The following is a 27513-nucleotide window of genomic DNA, read 5'->3' as shown; positions in this document are numbered from 1 at the left end:
AGCAATAATTCAAAATAGAACACGAAAGAAACGAAGAGCTTTAATTAAATGCACATTAAAACGTCGAAACAATAATCACAAATAGAGATTCATCTCAACCCTAACAAATAAGAAAATTAGCCACATATCATGTGGTTCAAAATCTCAAAATAATATTCAAAACTCAGAAAAATACAAGAAGAAAGATAAGAAAAGAATGAAGAACGCTTGGAATTCTTGAAGAATCGCTGGAATTTCCCTCAAATCCTCTCCGATTCAGTTTTTCTTCTTTTGCAAACCCTTTTTCTCCTCCTTCCCTTCAGTTTTCGGCCTCTCCTCCTTATATTCCACGTCCAACACATCCCCAAGAAGCTAATTCTCACTTTCCATAAGAGTTCCTGCACCAAACTAGGGCAAAACGCGTGTTTCTAATGAAATCGGGTAAATCAGGCGACATATCCCCTAGAATAGGCAACATATCGCCTAAAGGAGGCGACATATCTCCACAAAGGAGGCGACATATTGCATCCCTCTCTGGTCCTTCGCACAGGTTTGCTCGATTTTGCTCCTTTTCGAGTCGCATCGCCATCTGAAGGCACCATATCGCCTCGTTCTCTGTCTTTTTGATCGAAAATGCCTCAAAACTCAGCGATTTCACCCTTTCCTACACACTCAAGGGAAAGTCATCAAATCCACATAACAACTTGAGGAAAAACACGCCAAAACTAGCTAAAGGAGTAACGAATGAGTGCATAAATTACGCACTCATCAGCATGCTGTTAAACATTAATAAAAGGGTAAATTGCACCCCAAACTATTTGTTTCTTACATAATGGACACTAAATTTTTAATTTTGGCAAACTACACCTTAAACTTTAAATCAATAGCAATTGAAGTGTCCATAGTTTTGGCGATATCAAAGTAACAGTTTGAGTCGTGAAATTTATGCATGATATGGTTTGGAAAATGACGAGATTTGCGTTTTATGTGCAAATTTCAAGTCTTAAATCATCAGTTTTATAACGATTATTGGCTGTTAAATCTCAATTACTATTGATTTTAAAATTCAGAGTGCAATTTACTAAAGTTACAAATTTGAGGTCCATTATATAAAAAGAAAAAGGTTGGAGTGCAACGTTACAATTTACTCTAAAATATAAAAAAAATAAAAAGAAAATAAAGAAACCCTCAACTATACTAAAATTTACCACTCCCGTCTACAGGACCTGCCTATCCCCTTCCTTGTTGGCACCACCACCATCCATGATCAAAGACCATGCCCAAACCTCTAGCGTTACATCCCCTCTCGCAGCTCTAAAACACCCCCCTCTCTCGTTTTGATTTCGTTTTTTTGGTGCCCTAACATGCCACGTCAACATTACATTAGGATTATAGACGGGAGTGGACGGAGGGGCGTTTTAAATGGTTTTCTACATATTATGGGAATCTTTTGAACAGCTTTAAAAAATTAGGGGTACATTGCAAAGGGTCCATACTTGGGGGCATCGATGAAAATAATCCAAAAAAATATATTTGGCTCACACGGACAATATGGTCATTTCAGACGGTTACAACATGCAACATGCCTCTGCCAAACTTGGCTTCACCAAGCAAAAGCAAGCAGGACTTCCTTGAGCTTCTTTCTTCAGCGGAGATTTCTCCAACATACATAAGGTTGATGATATGCACAAGATTATTACAAACCAAATATCTCAAGTACTGCAATTCTCTCTCTCTCTCTCTCTCTCTCTCTCTCTTTCTCTCTCTCTTCATCGTTTTCTGTTAATCCACATTTTCTCATTCAGAAAAAGCAAAACAAATGCCCTCTACATACATATATATATCCACTACTCTCGAGTCAAAATGTTAGCTTGAAATTTCATCGGTTTTAAAGCTCTGAACCCACATTAGGAATATTGGATTCAGCTCAAAATCCATGGATATGGCGCTTGATTCTTCCATCCTCAGCCCGCCCAAGTTCATCATCGGCTCGAAATCGCTGAGTTTCCTCCACTACAACACCCGATTAAGAATGCCCACGACAACTTTCCCGCAAAATAATCGGTACCCATTTCTTTTATCCTATAATTCTAGTGAATTCAGGAGCTTTCGGAGTAAAAGAAACGATTTTTACGTTGCAAAAGAGCGCTTGAGACCAATGGGTAAAGCCTTGAGCGGCGAAAATGGGAATTTGGGTTTAAATTTTGCGTTTTTGAGGGGAATTTTGAAGAGTGGGGTAGTTCTGGTGGCAATGGTTTGTGGGGTTTTGGTTTATGGCTGCAAAAGGGCTTTTGCGACTGAGGGAGTTGTGAATGCTGGCTATGGCGTTATTGGGCAGAGCATTTTGTTGCTGAGAAATGCTTGGCCAAAGACTTTGCAGGTTCTTCAGGTGTTCAAAGAACAAGGATTAATTTTGGCAGTGCTTTTGGGTCTCTCTGCGTTTTTCTCTATGGCTGAGACTGCTATCACCACTCTTTGGCCTTGGAAGGTATTGGATTTCTGTCCATTTTGTTGTTCTTAGTTAAATGAAAGTCCCAACTATCATAAATGTTAATGAACATAAGGTGTGTATCTTGCTCTTCTTAGTTAGTGTTATTCATTGCTTTATTGTAAACAAAGTTGTAATTTTGACAATCAAGAATACACTTGTGACTTCCTAGTGGAGAAATGCTCTATCTCACTTATGACAAAATGTTAAACAAAGTATTGACTTCCTAGTGGACACTTCTATGTTTTTGAAGACTTGAAAGGAAGAATCTATGAAGTATGGGACAAAGTGAAATTTTGGGTCGCAATTTGGTTGCATGAAGATCAAGACTTTAGTGGCTGTTTTCACTTTTTTCTGATACTTAAAACAAAACAACCAAACACAATTTAAGAACTAGTTCCATTAACATTCTCAATCAAATCTCATTTCCTTTGTCATAACCGAAACCAAACCGTTTTGAAAATGCTCTGAAATGGGCCCTTAGGAATTTGCACTTTTCGGATTTGGATACGGAGTGGCAGTTCTTGATGTACTTTATTTTATTTTTGGATTGTTCTCTTGGTTTTGTTCCATTTTTATGATTTTTTATCCGGGTGGACTTCCCTGTTCTCTTGGTTTTGCATTTCATTATTTTTCTTGTCTTAATGAAGTTTTGTTTCTTTACAGAAAAAGAAAAATTTCCATTTTACCCTTACGTCATAAACCGTGTGCACATGCGCACGTGTGTTTCATGAACATAAACTGTGTATCTTGCTCATCTTAGTTTGTTTTATACGTTGCTCTAGTGTAAACAAAATATAATTTTGGCAATAAGAGTATTTACTTGTGACTTTTTAACAGAGAAAGGTTGTATTGACGGTTTTTTGAATAGTTAGAAATTAACACGTAAAACTGCATTGATAACTGTGTGGTAATATATTCGTCTCTGAGTTGCGTGCGAATATAAGTTTGGTCACTCCCCTGTGGGTAATTCTTAGTTTGCGATGTTATCATTTTACTGTGTCAGGTGTGAGAGTTAGCTGATAAAGAGTCTGAAGATGGTGTCTTCAAAATGCTTCAAAATGATGTTACTCGCTTCTTGGCAACCATATTGATTGGCACAACGTAATTCCTATTTCCTGTTTTTAGTTTGACATTTCTTCATTATAAGTTTGGAATGAACTCTTTCTCACATGAGAGTTTGTTCATCTGATCAGTGTTGTCAATATTGGAGCTACTGCTTTAGTTACTGACGCTGCAACAGCAATATTGGAGCTACTGTTAGTGCAGCAACTGGAGTAATGACTGTATGTCTCGGTATCCTCACTTGATCAGTTCGGAGCTACTGTAGCACATTAGCTTTCTTTCTACTTCCGTTGCTTTGTGCTTCTGGAATGTAATGATATACATATCTATACAAATTTTCTACTACAGCTAAAATTTAATTTTCCGTCTTTTTTTTTCTGTTCGTAACAATGCTAGGTTGCCATTTGTCTTGTTACTGAAATCACTCCGAAAAGCATAGCTGTTCACAATGCAACAGAAGTTGCTAGGTTTGTGGTAAGTTTTTCTTTTCTTTTGTTTTTTGTTTTTTGTTTTGTTTTGTTGTTGTTGGTTTTTTTTTTCTTTTTTTTTCTTCTAGTTTTGTTTACTGAATTCCATAGGAAAATGCATAATAGATATTTCTATCTTTCAGTTCGGTTGTTCATGCTTTTGTGTAGCTAAGTGTACTCTTGCGGCTTTGCTTTATTGACCATTTTCATGTGTGATGCCTGTAGGCCAGGCCAGTGGCGTGGCTTTCGTTGGTGTTATACCCTGTTGGAAGAGTTGTTACGTTTCTGTCAATGGCCATTTTAAAATTGTTTGGTTGGAAAGGAAGAAGGTTTGCTTTCTCAGATTCCCAGTTTAATCTTTCCGCACCTTCCGTGTCATGTTTTATTTGAACTGCCCCTGCTAAATGTGTGTCTTACCCATTTTTCTAAGCTCAAATCAGTTTGTAAATACTAGTTTTCTGTTTGGTAATAACATATATCTTATTTTGAGAATTACTTAATTTTCTTGTCTTTGCATATGCTGGTGTTGTTCGCAATTGTCATGTAAGCTACATAGAGAATACAACCATCCCCTCAAAAACAAAAGGATGTTGTAGTGGATCTTTATTAGTTGGAAATATGTTGAGGGCCATTCGAAAAAATTGTGGAGTTTTTGATTTATTACCCAGCAAATGCAATTTAAGTTATTAAGAGGGCCGTTGGTGATGTACTATATAATTTATTATAAAGACCAAGTGACGGAAACAACAATCTTCAGAACATTGTTTATTTGTTGGTAAATGAATAGTAGGGCCTGAACTATCATGCTAGGTGATTACGGATTAATTTAAGTAATATGAATATTTCCTGATAAAGACATGCTCTTGGTTATGTGTCCATGCTTAGCATAAGAAAAGAATTATGTCACTCTAATATAAAGCATGAGCTAATGATCAAATTGTCTTCAAGAAAATTTTGTTGCGAGGAGCAGAGTTTGACTGTTCTGCTTTCACCACCTTCAACTGTTTGCTTTCAATCTCAAACAATCAATTGGTTGGAGAGATGCCATCTATGTTTTGCAACCTTATTTAAATTGACGGTCTTGATTTGTCACACAATAGTTTGACTGGGAAAATTCCGCCATGCTCTGAAAAATACAGTCACAACCTCTCAACAGTTACGATGGAAAACTCCTTGAGGATCTTGAACCTTCATGGAAATCAAACGGAACCTTCACTGCCACTTTGGTTGCTCCATTGTGAAAAGCTGGAAATTTTAGATGTTGGGAACAACAAACGGAACAGATCCTTTCCTTATTGGTTGGATTCTCTTCCCCGAGCTGCAAGTTCTTGTCTTGAGGTCTAATAGATTCCATTGTCAAATAAGTAATCCAAAAGTGAGATTTCCCTTTCAAAAGTTGAAAATCATGGACCTCTCCAACACCGAACTTACGGGTCTTTTGCCGGAAAAATATTTAGAGAATTTTATGGCCATGATGAATGCTCATACAGATTTTCTAGATTACGTGGGAATGTACCTCGGGCAAGGTATATACTAGCAACAGATTGGAGACCAAGCTGTTCGGAAACTTGAGCAATCTCAAATGGTTAGACCTTGCCTCAATCAAGCTGTTAGGAAATTTTCCATCGCAATTAGCAACAGATTTGAGTCAACTTGCAAACTTAATTCTTTCCGGCAACAGATTGGAGGGACCAATACCTCGCGGGAAGCAATTGAATACTTTCAACAGTGATTCATGCAGTGGAAACCAGGGATTATGTGGATTCCCTCTGCCCAAATTATGCACCGATGATGAGCCAAAGCACAATCAAGGTAAAGATGATGATGGAGATCACAACAAAGGAATTATTGATTGGAAAGTGGTGATAATGGGATATGCAAGTGGAATGGTAATCGGAATATATCTATTGGATACATGGTGCTTTTCAGCAGAAGCTTCGATTATTGGTTTCTAAAAAAGTTTGGAGGAGGAGGACGTCGTAGAAGAGGAGCGCGCTAGGAGAAGATCAAACTAGCAAGCAGAGGAAAACGAAGTCTCATGGAAAGTCTGGAAAAGTAAGTTCGTAATGTCTTTGTATTTTGTAAAACTGGCTAGTTCATTTTAAGTACTAAACTTTATCAGCAACGTAATGTTTTACCTTTTTTTGTGTTTGATTTTAAGTACAGGAAAGGAGCATGAATGTTGATATGATCGGGTGCAACTGCTGCTCTGCCCTGGACTGAGGCGTAGCTAATAAATCAAACAAGAATTTAACTAGTAGATTTATGGTGTCGTTTAAATTCTTGTTCCCTTAATCTATAGCCAGACTGCATAATAAATATAAATTTTTTTTTTTTTTTTTTTTTTTTTTTTCATTATTGAGGTTTTTGTAATATATATGGAGTTTTAGTTTACGTTTTATAGTTTGTATTTTACGTGCCTCTTCAGTGGAATTATCATTTATGCTTTTGTCTAAGATGGTGGCTATTCTAATTATATATGGTGAGAAAATCTGGAAAACTGGAAATATGTTATACTCATTAAGTACTCCACTATGTACAACAATTCCTGCCTGTAACCCAAGATGTTGTACTGTTAGGATTAGCAAATTATCAATGACTGTGGAAAGAGTTTTTGGACTGAAGAAAAGCAGAGCTAATCTCTTCACGTTAATATCAATTACTTGTGGTTATAAATGTCTGACATCATAATTCTAAATTTCTAAAGGCTAATTATTCATCTCAGTTTTTTTTTTTTTTTTTGAAGCACAAGATTAGGATGGACCGGATAGAATAAAATTCTAGTACTATGCTTGGTGAAACATGGGATTAAACACAAAAATTATTAATTGGACCATATTGTAAAATATTTATGTACATATTTGCAAAGATACAAAAATAAATAAAATAAAAAATAATTTTGAAGCCAAGCTGTAATTTTTCAAAAACTGAAAGATTGAAATGCAACTATTATTGGACAAATTATTTTCTGACAGATTGAAATGCAGCTATTATTGGACATTATTTTTGACAATTATATTTTTATCCCTCAAATTTGTAAAAGACCATCCTATAATATAACACCACGCATGGGATCGGATTAAACGAAAACTAAACGCTATCTTTTCCTATACAACCCAATTTCTTAAGACTATCCTAAGCAATGTTGTCCAGTCTTGTGAACAAAACGGGTCACTCGTGTATAGTATTATCTGATTGATTGAAATTACTTGGAAAAAATTATTAAAGCGAAAGAGTCAAAGTCTTTCAAGTAAGACAAAAAGATATTTATTGTATTCTGTTATAAGTCACCATAACTTGAGTTTTGGGTTGGACATTTGAGTTTACGTTGTCTTCACTAATAGCTTTTCTATTAGCATTCTATCAAGTAGTGCTAAGTTGCATTTCACCTTATCTTCTCTGGCTATTGTAGGTCTTCTCACGACAAGACATTGTATGGACTCTGCCTTTAGTGCACTTTAATGGTCACCTTCTTTCAACAGTTACTATTGATGAATTTGGTCCATATGATTTATATGAAAACTAATCAATCAATCGGTCACAAGGTGTTGTCTCTGTAGGTGTCCCTGTTTAAAAATAAAAATATTTTTCATCCCGATAAAGATAAAACCTCATCACTCAATAATAATGGGTCCCACTAAGTTGGGTTAAGCTACCCCACTTAACAAGACCCACCTTACTTTAATAGTAGGCTTTTAACGATCCCGTCGAGATAAATAAGAGTGCTCGTTTAAAAATGATGGTCATAGACACGTCTAGGAAAGTTCTATCATAAAACTAATACAACAGAGTCATAACAAACGGATAAAAAAAAAACTTTTTATGGCAGTAGGAAAACCCATGAAAATGGTCTCCACTGCCATTAATACAAGAGTTTTCAAATGAGTTGTCACACAAAATTTCATTAATGCACAAAGGAAAATCCATGTCGTGTTCCTAGTCAAGCAATTAATTATTTTGACAAAGAAAGATTCCAAAGAGATATAGAAAGTATAATTAGACATTGATGACCAAGTCATCTAGACAAAGATGAAACTTGCATCTTTTTCATTGAGAAAAAAAAAAAAAGACTTCCATTTTCTACATCTCGAGACTACGCCCAATTATTCGGTAGAAAATATGACATTAGTTATAGGAGATAAAGCATATTCATTGTGCCCGTTCAACAAGATAAATTAGTTTGAGATACATATCAATGTTGTCATCAAGTCATCGCAATTCTTCGTTGATTCCATCTTTTTGACACTTTAGTTCAATACCTTAACGGGCTTCGTGAGTTCAAAAACGAGGGCTATATGCTGGTTTCTACATTTTACTTGGCGAAGATTGTGGAGAACATATTGTTTGGTGAGGAGATGGACAGAGAAAGGTATGAGAGGGTTCTAGACGCTTGTTCACTGAAGAAGTACCTGGAGATCCTCCCATTTGGTGATCAGACAGTCATCGGGGAAAGAGGAATCAATTTGAGTGGTGGACAAAAGCAGAGAATACAAAATGCACGCGCCTTGTACCAAGATGCCGATATCTATCTGTTTGATGATCCTTTTAGTGCTGTGGATGCTCACACAGGATCTCACCTCTTCAAGGTTAACCAAATTTCTTGTCCTTCAACATTAAAGCATTTGAAGGTATTAGTGCAGGCATTATTTCAGATAACTGAATGTACTTACTGTTAGGTCCGTTTTTCGGTCGGTGTTACAAGTGGTGTTGCAACACTGGTTGTGACGCTGATGACAGTAAAAGTATAGACATATTTTTTTTTCTTTTAATTCAGTTTCAGTGATTGTGAGTGCAATAAAATAACATAAAACATAAAGAACACACGAAAATGATATCGCAGTTCGGTACGCACACTTACTCTGCGGGGCCACGCCCAGACAATGAACAATCCACTAAGTTCAAAGGATTACAAGCACCAATCGGACTTATACACCCAAAGACTCCCTCCTTGACGTTGTCGCCGCCATGTCGAATCTCCTTAATAGCCTTGTCCAGCGAGCACCACTCGTCTTCAAAACTGCACGGTGAAATCCCTTCGGCTGGCAGTGCTCTTTCTCCTGAAAGCTTCTAATTCTTCTCCCGAAGGACGATCTTCAATCAACACATAAAGACTCACTCTCATATAGATTTTTTCTGAATATTTCTTCTATAAAAACTATGCCCTAAATGTCTCCTTTAATTTCTAAAAGCTCAAAGACATAAAAAACAATTTCTCTTCCTTTCAAGGCACACACCTTCATGTACATACATGCAATATATATATATATAATCATCGCACCAATCCAGATTTTTCTGTTTTCAACCCTGTGTCACCACACCACTACACGTTTTGCCATTGCACTCTAATTCAACTTGCCTCAAGTCCGGAAAATAATCAGCCATCAATACCAATCAGTCCACCCCTTGATTTTCTGCCAATTCATTCACCTAAAGTCCACCCCTTGATTTTTTTCAGCAATCAAATCCTTTGATTTTCAACCCATCAACATGACAACAAGACTTTTCTTAAGAGACTCACCTATTTGCTGTGCTAGCCAAGCTTACCACCAATTTGCAGCCAATTTACCAAAAATAATTTTCAAACAATTTGCCCAAAAATAAGCCAACACAAAATGCACTAACACTTATCAATAGTGTATTTTCTTTTAATAACAGGAATGCTCATTGGGCCTATTGAGTTCAAAAACCGTGATTTATGTCACTCATCAAGTTGAATTCTTACCCACTGCTGATTTGATACTGGTAAGAAAGTCATAGGTCTTTCTGTCTTGTCATCATATAAACTCCATTTTTCTGTGTTTTTGTTTTTATGTTTTATTTTTTTGATTATTTAAGATAATATCATCATCAACTATTAGGTCATGAAAGATGGAAGGATTACCCAAGCTGGAAAGTACGATGAAATTTTGAATTCTGGGACTGATTTTATGGAACTTGTTGGCACCCACAAGGAAGCATTATCCACGCTTAATTCTGTAGAATCTGGCTCAGCTGAAAAGACGTGTATTGATGAGAACGATGAAAAGTCATCGAGTACAAGTGGGGTTTTGAAGAAAGAAGAAAGTAAAACCGAGAGTGCAGCTGGACCAAAGGGACAGCTTGTTCAAGAAGAAGAAGGAGAGAAGGGTAGAGTCGGCTTTAGGGTGTACTGGAAATACATCACAACAGCATATGGGGAGCTCTTGTACCTGTTATCCAAATTGGGATCAACTATTGGATGGCCTGGGCAAGTCCTGTTTCGAAGGGTGAAGCGCCTGCTGTCAGTGGCACTACACTTATACTTGTATATGTTGCTTTGGCCATTGGGAGTTCATTTTGTGTCCTCTTGAGGGCTATGCTTCTCGTAACAGCTGGATATAACACAGCTACTTTACTCTTCAATAAAATGCATCAATGCATTTTCCGCGCTCCAATGTCGTTCTTTGATGCCACCCCAAGTGGAAGAATCCTAAATAGGGTAAATGAAAAAATTTCCGTAGCATAGTTCTTAATTGGATGTATATGTTTCATTAATCAGGATAACTATATTCTATGCAATAATTTCATTTTATATACCTTTCTTCATTTTCTTGCAGGCTTCTACTGACCAAAGTTCGGTGGATCAGACCATTTTCAGTCAAGTTGCTGCCGTTGCATTCTCGATGATCCAACTTATCGGAATTATTGCAGTGATGTCCCAAGTTGCATGGCAAGTCTTTATTGTATTCATTCCTGTCATTGCAACCTCTATATGGTATCAGGTATTGCTTTTGACCTTGTTAAAGTGCTACATTGAAACTGTCTATTGAAGGTTCTTTGGACTTAATTCTGAAATGTGACTGGAAAGTCCTTACCGTTTATAATTATGCAGCACGAGAACTATCACGGTTACATTTTCAGGAGCAACAACCATAAGGAGTTTTGATCACGCGTCGAGATTCCAGGACACAAACTTGAGATTGGCAGATGGATATTCCCGGCCTAAGTTCAGCATTGCAGGTGCAATGGAATGGCTATGCTTTCGCTTGGATGTGTTGTCTGTTATTACATTCGTCATTTCTTTGGTTTTCATGATCACTCTTCCAGAGGGAGTGATTGATCCAGGCAAGTTATTCCCATTCAAAAAATTTATAGTTTTTTGCAGGTGCAAAAAGAAAGAAAAAAAAAAAAAAATTCCCCCCTTTTAACTGAAGGCATTGCGGGATTAGCCGTCACATATGGACTTAATCTGAATATGCTAAAAGCTTGGTTTGTTTGGAATCTTTGCAATATGGAGAACAAAATAATATCAGTGGAAAGAATTCTTCAATACACCACTATCCCAAGTGAACCTCCTCTTGTAATAGAATCAAATCGGCCCGATCATTCTTGGCCATCACATGAAGAAGTCGGCATTCGTGATCTTCAGGTACTTGCTAGTTTCTAATTGATCTTCCACTTGCCTGACACGAAAAGATATTTTTAAATCTTATACAGAGCTCTTCTTGTGTATGATGGATAAATAATATATTTTTAGGTTCGATATGCCCCACACTTGCCACTTGTGTTGCGAGGTCTCACGTGCACTTTTCCGGGAGGAATGATGACCGGCATTGTAGGGAGAACAGGCAGTGGTAAATCAACTCTCATACAAACACTTTTCCGGATTTTTGACCCTGCTGCCGGTCAGATTGTGATAGATGGCATCGACATATCTTCGATTGGCCTGCACGATTTGAGATCAAGGTTGAGCATTATCCCTCAGGATCCGACCACGTTTGAAGGGACTGTGAGAAGCAACTTGGATCCGCTCGAAGAATACACAGATGAACAAATATGGGAGGTGGGTTTTTTTTTTTCCCTTCCAACTAATCTTCTATGTTATTTATTTATTTATCGTAAGAAGTAATCTTCTATGGTTGATTCTTACATGGTTTAGGCTTTGGATAAGTGCCAACTTGGAGATGAAGTTAGGAAGAAAGAAGGAAAGCTGGATTCTACAGGTTTGTTTACAGGGCAATTCCATAAGATTAAGATACAAGCTTATTTTCTAATCTACATATAAATTAATTGTTTCCTTTATGTTAATGCGGATTTTACAGTTACTGAGAATGGAGAGAATTGGAGTATGGGTCAGAGGCAACTTGTCTGCCTTGGCAGGGTGCTACTCAAGAAAAGCAAGGTTCTGGTGCTTGATGAAGCCACAGCATCCGTCGACACAGCTACCGACAATCTAATTCAGCAAACACTTCGACAACACTTTTCTGATTGCACGGTTATCACCATTGCTCATCGCATAACTTCCGTTCTTGACAGTGACATGGTTTTGCTTCTTAGTCACGGTTAGTATTCAACGGCCATATGACTTTATTCCACTTCTTAATTAAAAAATGAAGAATATAAATTTTTACAAATGCAGAATCATTTTAAAATTCATAACTGAGATAGATCTAATTTGAAATTAAAAAAATATATATATTAAACAGATGACATGAATTAAAAATAAAAAACCAAAAGTAGGTGCATCACAGAATAAGCAAAGGAGAATTAATAAAAGTGGAGAAATAGAAGAAGGGCAATATTATTGTAGAATACTCGGGTTGTCTCGTCAGAAATATGTATTCCGGGAATGTGAGATGGGAAGCAAACCCTCTGAAAATTAATCCAACATTATGTCTTCACAATGAGCAATTCTTAATGATCTCAGAGAAGTAGCTTTTGCAGATCCCAATGCTTGTGTTGTGCGATGAGTTTGCAGCAGTCCCGTAATGCAAGATCATAAGTGATGTTTATTTAAAGAGTCATGTCTAATTTAAGATCATAATTTATAGTTTTATTATAGTATTTTTCTCTCATAAAAAATTAAATTTCAAAAGTAACGTCGCCTTAAACTTGAGGGCAATCCTCCTTTGGGAAATGACTTAATTTCTGGGCAACCATCCATTTCCAAATAAGAAAGAGCTAGAAGAAGCCTGTGCATGTGTTCTGGCAATGACCTGAAATTCTAGCAATCGTATACGGACAAGGAATTGATCAGAAACTCGTGTTCAGTGCTCGTTCTTTCTGTAAAGGTAAGTGATTCCAAATTCTGATAACTTTCCAACATCGATATGAGTAGATAACAAAACCAGAGGATAGAAATTGCAAGTGCGTTGATACTTATATATATATATATATATATATATATATCTGTGTGTGTATATATATATGTATGTATCTATAACAAGAAATCATGTAACAAATCTGTTCTTATTTGTGCAAATGGTGGATTGAACTTAGAACCAGTATGAAGAAATTACATATTAATTATAAAATTTATCTTCGAACTATATGATTCTTTTAATATCTGCCTCCGACCTTTAAAACGTAAAATCTATACTCAAAGATGAAGCGTTAAGAAAAATGGTCCTTCCATAAGAAGTTTAGAAGAAAATAGAAATGTGATTGATTTGTGGTACTTGAATTTGGGGTATTTTTGTTATCTTCTCTTGTTTAAATTTTTATTTGACATTCACCCCATAAAAAATAAAAAGAAAAAAAAAATCTCCAGACAAGTCGTCCCTTGTGGCCTCTAGAGATGTAAAAAAGTCATGAGAATAATTTTAAAAGAAATTAATACTAATTAAATAAAAAATTAAAAAAATAATAAGATTTTTTTTAAAGTCGCTCTGGTTTTGTTAACCTCCTTTAAGTTTGAGTTTCAATTAATTTTTTCAATTAGATTTTTTAATATCTGATTGATTTTGAGCAGAAAGAATCTTGAGTTTTTTTTTTTTAAATAAAAAAAAATGGGTGGTTAGCTAGAATCAAATACTTAGAAAATACTACTACTTGTATGACACGTCATTCTGTCCAAAATTTTAATAGGATGAGCTCTTTGGTTTATGTTTTGTTTTTTGGGAGCACATTTTGAATATTATGAGTAAGTTGTTATATGGGTCATAGTTTGAGTGGAATTTTTGTTGTTTTTAAAAATTTTAAATTGTATTGAATGAAGGTTGGGAAGGATAATTATAGTATTTTTTTTTTTAAAAATCATTTGTTTCAGAAGGTATTTTGAGTTTGATTTTATACACATAAGTATTTTGGACATTTGCATAATAAGAAATTTGCATTTTCTTTCGCTAGTAAAGGTAAGTGATTCCAAATTCTAACAACTTTCCAACATCGATCAGAGTAGATGACAAAACCAGAGGGTAGAAATTGCAAGTGCCTTGATACTGATATATCTATAATAAGAAATCATGTGACAAAACGGTTCTTATTTGTGCAAATGGTGGATTGAACTTGGAACCAGTATGAAGAAATTTAGGCCCCGTTCATTTCACTGATTCGAGTTTAGAATTCGAGTTTTGCTACAGTAAAAAGCTCTCACAAACAATCACATCTAACTTTTTTGTTACGGTAAAAAGCTCTTACATAAAATCACATCTCAACTTGAATTAAAAACTCAAATTAGTGAACTAAACGGGCGTATTAACTATAAAAATTATCTTTGAACTATATGACCTTTTTAATATTTTACCTCCGACTTGCAAAACGTAGCGTTAAGAAAAATGGTCATTCCATACGTAGTTTAGAAGAAAATAGAAATGTGATTGATTTGTAGTACTTAAATTTGGGGTATTTTAGTTATCTTCTCTTGTGTAAATTTTTATTTGACATCCACCCCTAAAAAAAAAAAAAAAAAAAAAGAATCTCCAGACAAGTCTTCCCTTGTGGCCTCTAGAGATGTCAAAAAGTCATGAGAATAATTTTAAAAGAAATTCATGCTAATTAAATAAAAAATTAAAAAATACTAAGATTTTTCTTTTAAACTTGCTCTCTGACTGGTTTTGTTAACCTCCTTTAAGTTTGAGTTGTAATAAATTTTTTCAATTAGATGTTTTAATATCCAATTAATTTTGAGTAGAAAGAATCTTGAGTTTTTAAAAAAAAAAAATAAAAGATGGGTGGTTGGCTTGAACCAAATATTTAGAAAATACTACTACTTGTATGACACATGTCATTCAGTTTAAAATTTTAACAGGATGAGCTCTTTGGTTTATGTTTTGTTTTTTAGAGAGCACATTTTGAATATTATGGGTAAGGTGTTATAAGGGTCACTATTGGAGTGGAATTTTTTTTATTTTTTTTTTATTTTTAAAACTATCAAGTTGTAGTATTGAATGAAGGTTGGGAAGGGTAATTATAGTATTTTAAAGAAAGTCATTTGTTTTCGGAAGGTATTTTGAATTTAATATTATACACATAAGTGTTTTGGACATTTGCATTTTCTTTTCGCTAGTAAAAAAGTGTAGTTTTCATTCATTACTTTCTAAAAAATGGCATAACAAAATTATCAAAAAAAAAAAAAAAGTCATAACAAAGGAGAACTTTAATCTTCTTTGTTCTTTGCCTATATAATTGTAGGAGTTTAATCACGTCCTTGGATCTTATTAAAAGTGCCAAGACACGAATGAATAAATGTGAATATTTCTGGAAAATAATCTCGAAAATTACAAACAGATTTCCGTTGTGGCACACCAAATTCTCGTATTTTACTTAATTTCCCATTCCCTAAATGTGTAAGCCAAAAGTAAATCTAATGCAACATTCTAGTATACATAGTGGAACTAATATTCCAAAAGAGTTAATTATCTCTACATCATTGAATTCTAGCTCCTAATTTATTAGGATATACCCGTAATTTTTAATTTATTTTTCATTTAAGCCATTTAAGAAAAACCTTTTTTTAAGTGATTATACTAAAAATATGATTTACTTAGGTTAGAAATTGAAATTTTTTATTACATAATATCCCCTAGCCTAGTCCAAAACCTACCAATATTCAATATTGAATTAATTTGTTTGGTAGATAAATTCTCTACACAATTAAAACAAACACTCACATTTAATGCAAAGCTATGCAAAGAGTTACATCATGTATCAACAAAATTGTGATACATAAAAATAGGATTTTTATGCCACTTGTGTTTTCATTCTTCCAAGAAAAAGAAACAAAATTCTAAACCATCCTTTTTTTTTACTCTTTATTACAACCATGCCATTGGATGAAGCCATTTAATTTAAAAGCAAGAAGTTATGGTAGTGCCGTTTAATTAGTTTCGTCTCTTTTTAATAAAAAAAATTGTTATTCTTTCACAAGTATTTTTTTTAAGGGTTTTTACATGTAATATGTAAAGCACTAGACCACTGTGTAAATGTCTTTTATTTTGAAAATTCTAATTATTTTTTGTGTAAATGTCTTTTATTTTGAAAAATCTAATTATTTAAATGATTAATTCATAAAAAGATCTATCTATTTATATTTATTCAACTTGTTTGTTAAAAAAAAAAAAATTGTTTGTTTTAACTCTCTAGTGTTGCTGTACAACAATGCCCATTGGCAGTGATCTTATTCATTTTTTTATGCACAATTACTTTGTTTACGTATTTATTTATTTTTTGTATAACGACTTTATTTTTGGTTTCCTATAAAAGTTTAATATTTTAACATAACCATTTAAGAGTAAAAAAAAAAAAAAAAAAAAAAAAAAAAAAAAAAAAAAAAAAAAAAAAATCAGAGAGAGAATAAAAAATACGCAGGATATTATTATAAATTTACATTGCTTCATGTTTTTTAATTAAAAAACTTCATGGCATGGTTGTAATAGAAGTTAGAGAGTGTTAATTAGAGTGATCTTAGCATTTTTCTATCCGAGGATGTATGTGATTGTACTGCTCCAATTACATAGGCAAGGAATCAGGAAGACCAATGTTCTCCTTTGTTAAGCCCTTTTTTAGAAAGCACAGAATGAAGATTACACTTTTTTACTAGCGAAAGAAAATGAAAATTTCTTATTATGCAAATGTCTAAAATTTTTGTGTGTAAACAATCAGACTCAAAATACATCCTGAAACAAATGGATTTTTTTTTTTAAAAAAAAACACCAAAAAAAAACCCTAAAAAAAAAGGGTTTTTTTTTTTTTTTTTTTTTTTTTTTTGGTATGATTACTCTTCTCAATCTTTATTAAATACAACTTAAAGCATTATTGTGAAAGAATCAAAAGTGGATTTTATTATGCCAAAGTCACGAATGAACAAACATGAAGGTTTCTAGAAAATAATCTCGAAAAATACAGAGAGAGAACAAAATTCATTTCCCCTTAAATGAATAAATAAACAAATCCTAAAAAAGATTAGTAATTTCATCACTCCCTCACCCTCCACTATCTTCGTTTCCTCTAAAGATTATCTTGTGCGACAAGAGAGCTACGTTTTGGTACATCAAATTCTCATCTTTTACTGAATTTCCTGTTCTTCAAATATGCAAGCCAAAGGTAAATCTAATGAAGTAGTGAAAACAATATTCCAAACGGGTTAATGGTAAGCAAATTTTTTTTTTTTGTTGGGATCATTTCATATCTTCGAATTTTTTAAAAACTGGCATTAGTTGTGGAATTTCAATCCAGAGCATAAAAATAACATTCACAGAATTATTTTTCTCAATTGGAAAAAAAATTAATGAGGGATGAAAAATAAATTTCCTCATTTCATTCTTTTTGGTACCATTATTTTATATTCTGTACGCAACAGATAATAACTCTACACGAAACAAAAACTATCAATCTAGTCAGTTAAATAAACAGCATGGGACCGAACAATCAAAATCACGAGTTTTGTCATTTGATTTTGGTTACGCTAATCAGTTTAAATCTTGGACCACCTGATTGCTAACACTTGAAAATGTAGCAGACGAAGAATAAAATTTCTAACCTAAGGAATATATTACATTAATAATTTTCGTAATAGAGTTATGTTAAACACAATAGACACGTTATTTGTCTCACCAAGAAGACTTTGACTTTTATTCCTTTTTCCTTTTATCTGTTTCCTTCCATGACTACTCATGAAAAAGAATAATTAGTGGTTAGAAATTGTTGATTTGCTATTACAAAAATTTTCCATCGGATAAGTTACAATCAACAAGATAAGCTTTGAAATTTAGTAGTTGATAGTACGTAAGTGGAAAAGTCTTCATTCTCGTATATGTTATATATTGATGGCATATTTAAACACTAATATTCATAAAAATAATATTATTGCGCAATTTGTTGTGAAATTATGGATCCAGTTATGTAAATCCATTGATAGACAAATAATATTTAGCTTGCTAAGTATCACCAAACTTAGTTACCAAATTTTATATATGTGCTCATTGTGTTCCTCCTCTTGCAGTGCAATTATATGATCTTTGCTCATACCAAACTTCTGCTACATGTATATGAACAGATTAGAGCTGTTGACTATAGAATTTCACGGACAAGTAGAATTCGTGACTACAAGAAATAGTTAATAAATGTGTTAATTATCCTTTGGTTACTCTTTAAAACTTTTTGGATCTCGTAATCTATGTGCAATCTTTCCCTTTAATTTCACTTTTGAATAAGAGATTAAAGTTTCTCCAATATGAATCCCCCCAAAATCTAAAATTCATGTTAATCTTTGCACATGATTACTTCGATGTCCACTTGTGCGTGGACACTGTGATAACGAACCACGTGATTGCCGTAAGAATTCCTCTCAACTAGGGCCACTCAATTTCTATACATACCAAACACTTTTAGATCTTTCTAACAGAGAAAATAAAGGTGAAATATAATGACAAGCTGTAAAAACTGATATTTTGTTTCACCAAAAAATCTGACCGTTTTTTCACTTCAATGAGTGATTCATGAAAAGTAAAAAGATTGTTTTACCAATGCATATTATGTGGACTATTTGCTAATCTCAAAATTCTTGCCCCCTAATTTTTAATTTTTTTTAGATTTTATGTTTTTTTTTTTTGTATAATTTATAGAAAAGAATTTTAAACTTTATCAATTTTTAGTTATTGAAATCGCAAACTACTAAGGTAATTTCTAACCTAAGGAATAAGTTACGTTAATGATTTTCGTAGTAGAGTTATTTTAAACACAATAGACACATTATTTGTCTCATTAGAAAAACTGTGACTTTTATTCCCTTTTCCTTTTATCTGTTTCCTTGCATGACTACTCAAGAAAAGGAACAATTAGTGGTTAGAAATTGTTGATTTTCTATTACAAAATTTTTCCATCGGATAAGTTACAATCAACACGATAAGCTTTGAAATTTAGTAGTTGATGGTATATATACGTAAGTGGAAAAGTCTTCATTCTCGTATATGTCACATATTGATGGCACATTTAATCACTAATATTCATAAAACAATATTATTGCGCAATTTGTTGTGAAATTATGGATCCAGTTATGTAAATTCATTGATAGACATATAAGATATTTAGCTTGCTAAGTATAACTAACTTAGTTCTCAAATTTTATGTGCTCATTGTGTTCCTCTTCTATTGTTGTGCAATAGCTCTACCTTCATCTTCTCCTTCTGCACCCCTATTTTCCTAGAGTCTTCATAGTATTGACATGATAAGACCTCTAAAATCGTATTAAAAATGTTCAACCAGATGATAAGTCATGAATTATGGGATGTAAAACTATTTTAAATTGACCCGAACAAGAAAATATGTTGCGGATCAACACAATAGTTCAAAAGGAGAAATTTAAAAGTATGACACAGCAGAAAGCTAGAAATCATGGCTTTATGGAAAAAAAAAAAACACCAAAATAGAATAGAAAACAACTATAATTGTAATATCTCCATATTAAATCCTCATTACAATAACTAATAAGGGTATTTATAACTCACTCACAATACGACCACAAAATAACCACTAAGATTGTATGACACACTAAACAAATAACAAGACGCAAACTTAAATTGACAAGCTAAGACAAATGTCAAAGCAAACTGCAATATATATATATATATATATATATATATTCATGTGATTAAATCTTGCTACACAGAGTACAATTGAGATGATGATATTGGACAAAGTGTTGATCAAACAAACAGGAGACCTACAAAGACAATTTTTGCTGATTGATTCATTGATTGCTTTTTTAGTTAAATCATATGAACAAATTCATCAGTTGTCACTCTTGAAAGAAGTTTCTTGCGAAATTCCACCATAGAGAGCGATCACTGGATGTCTTGCTGTAAGAAGACCTCAAAATTGGTTTTGCTTTGAGAGCAACAATTTCCAAAGATTATAAGGTTTATAGACTTGCAATTAGCTCCAGAAAATGATATTATTTTTCATGACTGAAAAGACTTTGACTCTTTTTCCCTTGCATGTGATACTTATCCGTAAAAATATTTTTGAAAGTTTCATATTTTTTTGTTTTGCCCTTGAGAATATTTCTTCTTTCTTATCTTCAACACGGCACCTTAGTAGACAAGTTACTAAACACTGCTGCAAAATCAGTAACACCGTTAAATTGTTGTCGTTTGCGATGTCTATAGTCGTTCTCTAGAATTATCGCACTGTGGTCATAAAATCAACCACAATTGCATCCTCTTTACTATTTCACGCCCAGCTTTGTTTTGTAATTTTTGTTTTATTCAACAAGATATAAAACAAAAATTATAACTTTTGCCCCAAAAATTTTGAAAAAATAAAATTTGATCCCCATTTTTAAACTTTTTGTAGTAATTAGGCTCCTATCCGAATAACACAAACCAAACTATGACTAGTTCTAAATAGAGTAGTCCAGAAACTAATAAAAAAAATTAAAAAATTACACATCTTTCAGCTAGATTATTCGTCTATGTCTCACATAATTATTCACTATCTATCATTTAATAATACATGATTCATATATAATATCTTCTATGTAAGGAAAAGACTTCATATAATGCTACACTTTTTCTCTTCTTTTTTAAATAAATAATTATTCTTCGTTCTATTGACAATAGTTAGCTAATTTTATCACGTATAGAGCGTGGTCCAACAAAGTTAATATATTCCAATGGATTTAATTAACATTTGGAAAAAGTGAAGCACCTTTTTAATTTTTATACTTCAATTTGGTCGTTTGATGTCTCCTTTTAGAAGTACTAATTACAAAATGAAATTAACTAGTTGTGAAATTTCTATACGGAACATAAATAACATCCACTAATCCATTTTAATTTATCTTCTCTTGATTATTCAATCCGGATTCGGTCAAGTAAGCCATGGACCACCTGATTAGAGCAAATGTAGCTCTCCATTGCATAGGAAGTGGGCAAATTCAGACGAAGAAAAAAAAATCTAGCCCATAGAATAAGTTGCACTGATTTCTAGTAGTACAAGTTATAAACACAGTAGACACGAACCTTTTGTCTCACTAGAAAGACTTTGACTTGTATTCATTTTATATATATATGTTAAAGAAAAGTAACACTAAAAACATTTAGTTATCTAAAGACTATATTACTTCTCTCTAATGTTGATTTTACGTTTAATAATTGTCATGTTATGTTTTTATAACTACATGTTACGTTAAAGAGACGGTACCTCTGGAAGGACTGAAAAAAAGCCTATATATATAATACTCGTCAAAAAGAAGAATTGGCGGCTCGAAATTGTTGATTTTTTATGGCCAAATTTTCCATATTTTCTTATGGAAAATTTTTGATTTGTTATTACAAATTTATCCATGTTACGTGCCTGATGAGTTAGGAGATAATCAAGTTATCTTTGGAAATTTAGTACATATAATGGCATACGTTAGGGAAAAAGATATTAATGACGAAGAATGCATTTTTGTTATGCTACTAATACTTGTACTTACAAAGAAAGAATTACGAGACCTAAAATAGAAATATATATATATATTTTTTGATGAAAGTACATTATATTTGAAGTTAACACCATTAAATATAAGAAATAAAGAGTCAGCCAATTTGATCAATTACTTTTCAGACTTACTGAGCAGAGATAGATATGTGTTATGTTGTAGCATATAGTTTTGTATCTCGGTTGGTGCTTCTCTTCTTTATCATAAGATTCGGTGATCACTAATGAGTAATGAATTATAATCATCTATATTAACATTTATTATTTATTAATTAAACAAAAACTTATTTCAACAACGAGATCTATTATCATTTTGTTTTCATATCCCCTAAAATTTTAAATGAGTGCTAATACTCCTAATTTATGGCCGACCATACAATTTGTTATATAAATCTGCAAATGGAGCTTTCCAGACATACCCACGTCTACGTGCAAGATGAACCCCGTTAAATTGTGATCTTCTTTGTTTCCCATTTGAGGAAGATGGATGGATGGATGGATCATTGTTCGAGTGGGCTTATGATTGTCTGCTTCATTCAAGGAGAGGGGAGAATAGATTGTTAAGAATGTGTAAACAAAGTCCCACATTGGCAGATCTGGAATTAATAATAATGGGTTTAAAAGGGTTTCGTCTACTCGTCTTAATAGGTTAACCTTTAAGATGGAACTGAGAGATCCTAATAAAGTGCAATGTCCCCAACAATAAAATATGAGAGACTTATCAACCAAGACACGACATATGTCACGCTAACTGTAATGTCTAATACTCCTAATTTATGGCCGACCATACAATTTGTTATATAAATCTGCAAATGGAGCTTTCCAGACATACCCACGTCTACGTGCAAGATGAACCCCGTTAAATTGTGATCTTCTTTGTTTCCCATTTGAGGAAGATGGATGGATGGATGGATCATTGTTCGAGTGGGCTTATGATTGTCTGCTTCATTCAAGGAGAGGGGAGAATAGATTGTTAAGAATGTGTAAACAAAGTCCCACATTGGCAGATCTGGAATTAATAATAATGGGTTTAAAAGGGCTTCGTCTACTCGTCTTAATAGGTTAACCTTTAAAATGAAACTGAGAGATCCTAATAAAGTGCATTGTCCCCAACAATAAAATATGAGAGACTTATCAACCAAGACACGACATATGTCACGCTAACTGTAATGTTAAACTGTAATGCACACAATTTTATGGTAAAAACTCTTAACTTGCCTTAGTTAATTCAATCAAATGGGGTAATTAAAGTTAATGAAAATATCAAAAATAGAGATAAGCAGTTTCTAGCAAGAGGTAAGAATATTTATTGTGGGCTCTAAAAAAAATATAAGTTTAATTCTTCTAATTATAAGAATAGATACAAGTAAAGTTAGAGAAAACAAAGTGTTTCTTCTTTTTTTTTCTTTTATTCTCCATTAATCTATAAAAATCATATTCCTGAAAAAGTGATTGGAGATGATGATATGATTTCCAAAAAATTTATATTATCAAGTTTAATTGAATATAAGAATCTTTCATAGATTTTCAAGAATAATACATTACTTCATACCAAACAAATACCCTCTTAAAAGACATTCTCAATTCCAACACTGATTTTTATAGAATTTGTGGGTTGGGGAAGCAATATTGTTAACGATGATGAGAAAGATGAAAACTCAACAAGTAGAAGTGGAACTACTAAAAAAATTAATGGCAAAACAAAGATGATCAAGATGGAAAAAAAATAGAGGATGTTGTTGGACTGAAGCGGCAACTTGTACACATTTATTTATTCATTTATTTTCCCCCGACAATATATAATACTAGCAAATGAAGTAGAACTAGGCCCCGTTCTCATTTCGCTGATTCGAGTTTAGAATTCGAGTTTTACTACAGTAAAAAGCTCTCACAAATAATTACATCTAACTTTTTTGCTACAGTAAAAAGCTCTCACATAAAATCACATCTTAACTCGAATCAGCGAACTAAACGGGCCCCTAATTTCAGCAGAAAAAAAAAACAAAAAGACAAAATATTGACCACGCTTTTTTTTTTAATATATAATATGTCCGATAATCAGGACGTATTAAGATCCAGATACTACTATTGTGACAGCTAGCATGTTTTTGAAAATTTGTGTTGAAAGGTCTCCATCGATGAAAATTTGTCCCACAACACTAGTTGGCCAATGAGTACTTGTCCTTACAAGCTGGCTATAAATATGAGTACTTGTCCTTACAAGAGTTCATGACACATTTGATAAATTAAAAGTTTCTCAGGAAATCATGGTATTCTTTCAGTTGTTGAGTCTCCTTCTCTTCTTCCTTCCTTCTCCATCAACCTCTTTACCTGCTCTGCCTTCTCCCTTTGCTCGTCCTTTGCCACTGTGTCATCCCCATGAAAGCACTGCTTTGCTCCAGTTCAAGAACTCCTTTTCCATAATCAATCATAGTTATTATTTTTCTTATTGTGCTGAGTACAATGGAATTGCTAATCCTAATAGTACAATGTCTTGGAATATGAGCAGGGATTGCTGCAGATGGAGTGGAGTCACATGTGATGAAGTCACAGGTCATGTCATTAGGCTTGAACTTGGATGCAGCGGGCTTCAAGGCATTATCAACTCCAACAACAGTTTGTTCCTTCTCACTCATCTTCAAACTCTTATTCTTTCCCATAATTCTCTCCATGGTTCTGAAATCTCACCCCAATTTGGTAGGTTTGTCTATTTGACTCACATCGACCTTTCTTACTCTTATTTCAGTGGCCAAGTCCCTCTAGAACTCTCTTACTTGTCTCGTTTGATTACACTTACACTTGGTAAATATAACAATTTGATTCTAGGGAACTTTGGTTTGAAACGAATTGTTGCAAACTTAACAAGTTTGAGAGAGTTGTCGTTGAGTTCTGTCAATATGTCTTCTGTCTCTCGTAATTCCTTCATGAATTTGTCGGACTCACTGATATCTCTTGATCTTAGTGATACTGAAATGAAAGGAGAATTTCCAGAAAATATTTTTCTCCTGCCAAACCTTGAAGAGCTCATACTATCGTACAATTATAATCTCACTGGTTTATTTCCTAGATATAATTGGACCACCCCGCTTAGAAATTTGAGCCTTTCTTCCACCAAAATCCTAATAGATTTACCATATCTTACCAGCAGTTTAAAATATTTGAATCATTTGGATGTTAGCAACTGCACTTTCAGTGGATCGTTTCCTGCATTAATGCGTGGGAACATAACTCAAATCACTTCCTTAGATCTCTCTTCTAACAGTTTTGGTGGTGAAATCCCATGGGATTCTCTCAATCTGGAGAAGCTGAATTTTTTAGATCTTTCATACAATAATTTTGAAGGCCAACTCCCTCAAATTTGTAGTAATTCTACAAGAAAAACATTTCTTTGCGACTCTTCAGAAAGTGATAAGTTAGTGGGCCCTCTTCCTTTGAATTTGAAATCCTTGGACTTATATGGTAACTTACTTAATGGGACAATACCTTCCTGGCTATATTCCCTTCTGTCTTTACAAGATTTATATCTAAGTTACAACCAATTCACTGGCCGAATTGGATCAACTTTTCAGCAAGTGAACCTTCGTAGCTTAGATGTTTCATCAAATAACTTGAGTGGTATCATTCACTTAGAACAGTTCTCAAGGCTAAAAAAACTTGAAAGCCTTTCTCTTTCTTTTAATAGCCTATCAGTGGATTCTATCAACTCCACCACATACGTTTTGCCCAATACCCTTTGGAGATTGGAATTGTCTTCATGCAATATCACTGGGTTCCCATACTCTTTAAGAAGCTTGGAAAATTTAGAATTCTTGGACCTTTCCAACAACAGAATTGATGGGAGTGTTCCCCAATGGTTGTGGAACGTTGGGAGGGATTCATTGTGGTATCTGAATATTTCTCACAACCTCTTAACTCAAATCGGGAAAATTCCATGGAAAAATCTACTGCTTATTGACCTTAGCTCCAACAGGCTTCAAGCTGGTCATCTTCCAATTCCACCACCTTCAACTTATCTATTTTCAATCTCAAACAATCAATTGGTTGGAGAGATATCTTCTTTCTTTTGCAACCTTACTGGGATTGGAGTCCTTGATTTGTCAAACAACAGCTTGCGTGGGAACATCCCACCATGCTTTGGAAATTTTAGCGTAATCTCTGTTTTAGATTTGCGAATGAATAAGTTTCGTGGAATGATTCCACCAACATTTGCAAAAGGAAACAGCTTGAGGAATCTCAACCTCAATGGAAATCAGTTGGAAGGGCCGTTGCCTCAATCTTTAGTCAATTGTGAAGGGCTGGAAATTTTGGATGTTGGGAACAACAAGCTGAACGGGTCCTTTCCCCATTGGTTGGAATCTCTTCCAGAGCTTCAAGTTCTTATATTGAGATCTAACAGACTTTCTGGTCCTCTAAGTAATCCCAAGGTGAGATTTCCCTTTCAAAAGTTGAGAATCATGGACATCTCAAACAATGATTTCACTGGTACTTTGCCAACAAAATATTTTGAGAATTTCGTAGCCATGATTGATGCTCATTCAGATCGCTTAGAATACATGGGAGATGGAGTTGTTGGTTGGTCCTATTATTCAGTGACAGTGGTTATAAAAGGATTCGACACTGAGCTCGTGAAAATACAAAAACTGTTCATAACCATTGATTTCTCAAGTAATAGCTTCACAGGAGAGATTCCAACAGTGATCGGGAAGCTTAATTCACTCAAAGGCCTCAATTTTTCTCACAACAAGCTATCCGGTCTTATCCCACCATTCGTGGGAAACTTGAGCAACCTTGAATGGTTAGACCTCTCATCAAACGAGCTTTCTGGAAACATCCCATTGCAACTAGCTGTGGATTTGTATCAACTTCAAATATTAAATCTTTCCGACAACAAATTAGAGGGACCAATACCTCGTGGAAGGCAATTTGATACGTTCAGCAATGATTCATACAGCGGAAATGTTGGATTATGTGGATTTCCTCTGTCTAAATCATGCAGCAATGATGGTGCACAACACGATAAGGGTGGTGATGATGATGGAGATCACAACAATGGAATGATTGATTGGAAGGTGGTGATGATGGGATATGGAAGCGGAGTGGTGATCGGAATATCTGTCGGACACATGGTCATTTTCAGCAGAAGCTTCAATTATTGGTTTCACAAAAGATTTAGAGGGGGACGACGTCGCAAAACCAGTGCTCGCTTAAGACGGAGGAGAAGATCAAACTAGCAAGCAAAGGAAAACACAGTCGGACCATGAGAAGTAAAGTAAGTTTGTATTGAACGTTTGCTGTTATGAATTCTTGTTTGCTTTTATGAACCAAACTTTATCAGCTACGTAATTTTTTTTTTTGGTTGCATTTTTGGGTTTTGATGTTGTTCAGGAGGATGCATGAAGCGTTGTAATTCAAATTGGCGTACTATCTTCTTTCATATATATCTTTATATGAATAATTTATTTTCTTTTGTTTCCTTTTTACTAGCTAGTATATTTCAAAAATTGTAATCGTAAGTGAGGATTCGGTCATATCTAAATGTTTTGGAGCTTGTATTTTACGTACTTGTTCAATGTAATTGTCAATTATGCTTTTGTTTAAGTTGTAACATACATCTAATTATGCGGAGGAAATTTATAGCGTGAATTCCCCAATAATGGAATCAATTGGAACCGCCAATTTCGTACTCAATTAGTAGTTAAAACTCTTTTTCAAACATATTTATTACCCACACATTTTTTTAAAAAGGTCCAGGTAAAAGAAAATTTCACCCACACATTTTTGTGTGCGGATAAAAAATATGAAGGTAAAACAATATGCCTCGTGGAATAATTTTGCCACATCAGAATTGATAAA

The 27513-nt window shown here is 33.9% G+C and overlaps 1 protein-coding gene and 2 pseudogenes across 1 annotated transcript; all 3 read left to right on the top strand.

Annotated features, from left to right (window-relative positions):
- The first annotated feature begins 1610 nt into the window (after positions 1–1610).
- LOC21405848 lies at positions 1611–6222 on the top strand (annotated as a pseudogene).
- A 2072-nt stretch (positions 6223–8294) lies between these two features.
- Positions 8295–12304, top strand: LOC21405846 (annotated as a pseudogene).
- A 12253-nt stretch (positions 12305–24557) lies between these two features.
- LOC112092919 (receptor-like protein 9DC3) lies at positions 24558–26891 on the top strand. Its single transcript, XM_024170228.1, has one exon. It carries the CDS (start codon positions 24558–24560, stop codon positions 26889–26891), a length of 2334 nt encoding a protein of 777 aa, XP_024025996.1.
- The last annotated feature ends 622 nt before the right edge of the window (positions 26892–27513 follow it).

This window comes from Morus notabilis, unplaced genomic scaffold, assembly GCF_000414095.1.
Source record: "Morus notabilis unplaced genomic scaffold, ASM41409v2 Scaffold437, whole genome shotgun sequence".
NCBI classification, from domain to species: Eukaryota; Viridiplantae; Streptophyta; class Magnoliopsida; order Rosales; family Moraceae; genus Morus; species Morus notabilis.
This window is presented reverse-complemented; position numbering and strand designations above follow the sequence as displayed.

What these genes read in the sequence shown, in the direction of transcription:
- LOC112092919 (XM_024170228.1), top strand. Translation starts at nt 24,558, where the DNA reads ATGTCTTCTGTCTCTCGTAATTCCTTCATGAATTTGTCGGACTCACTG.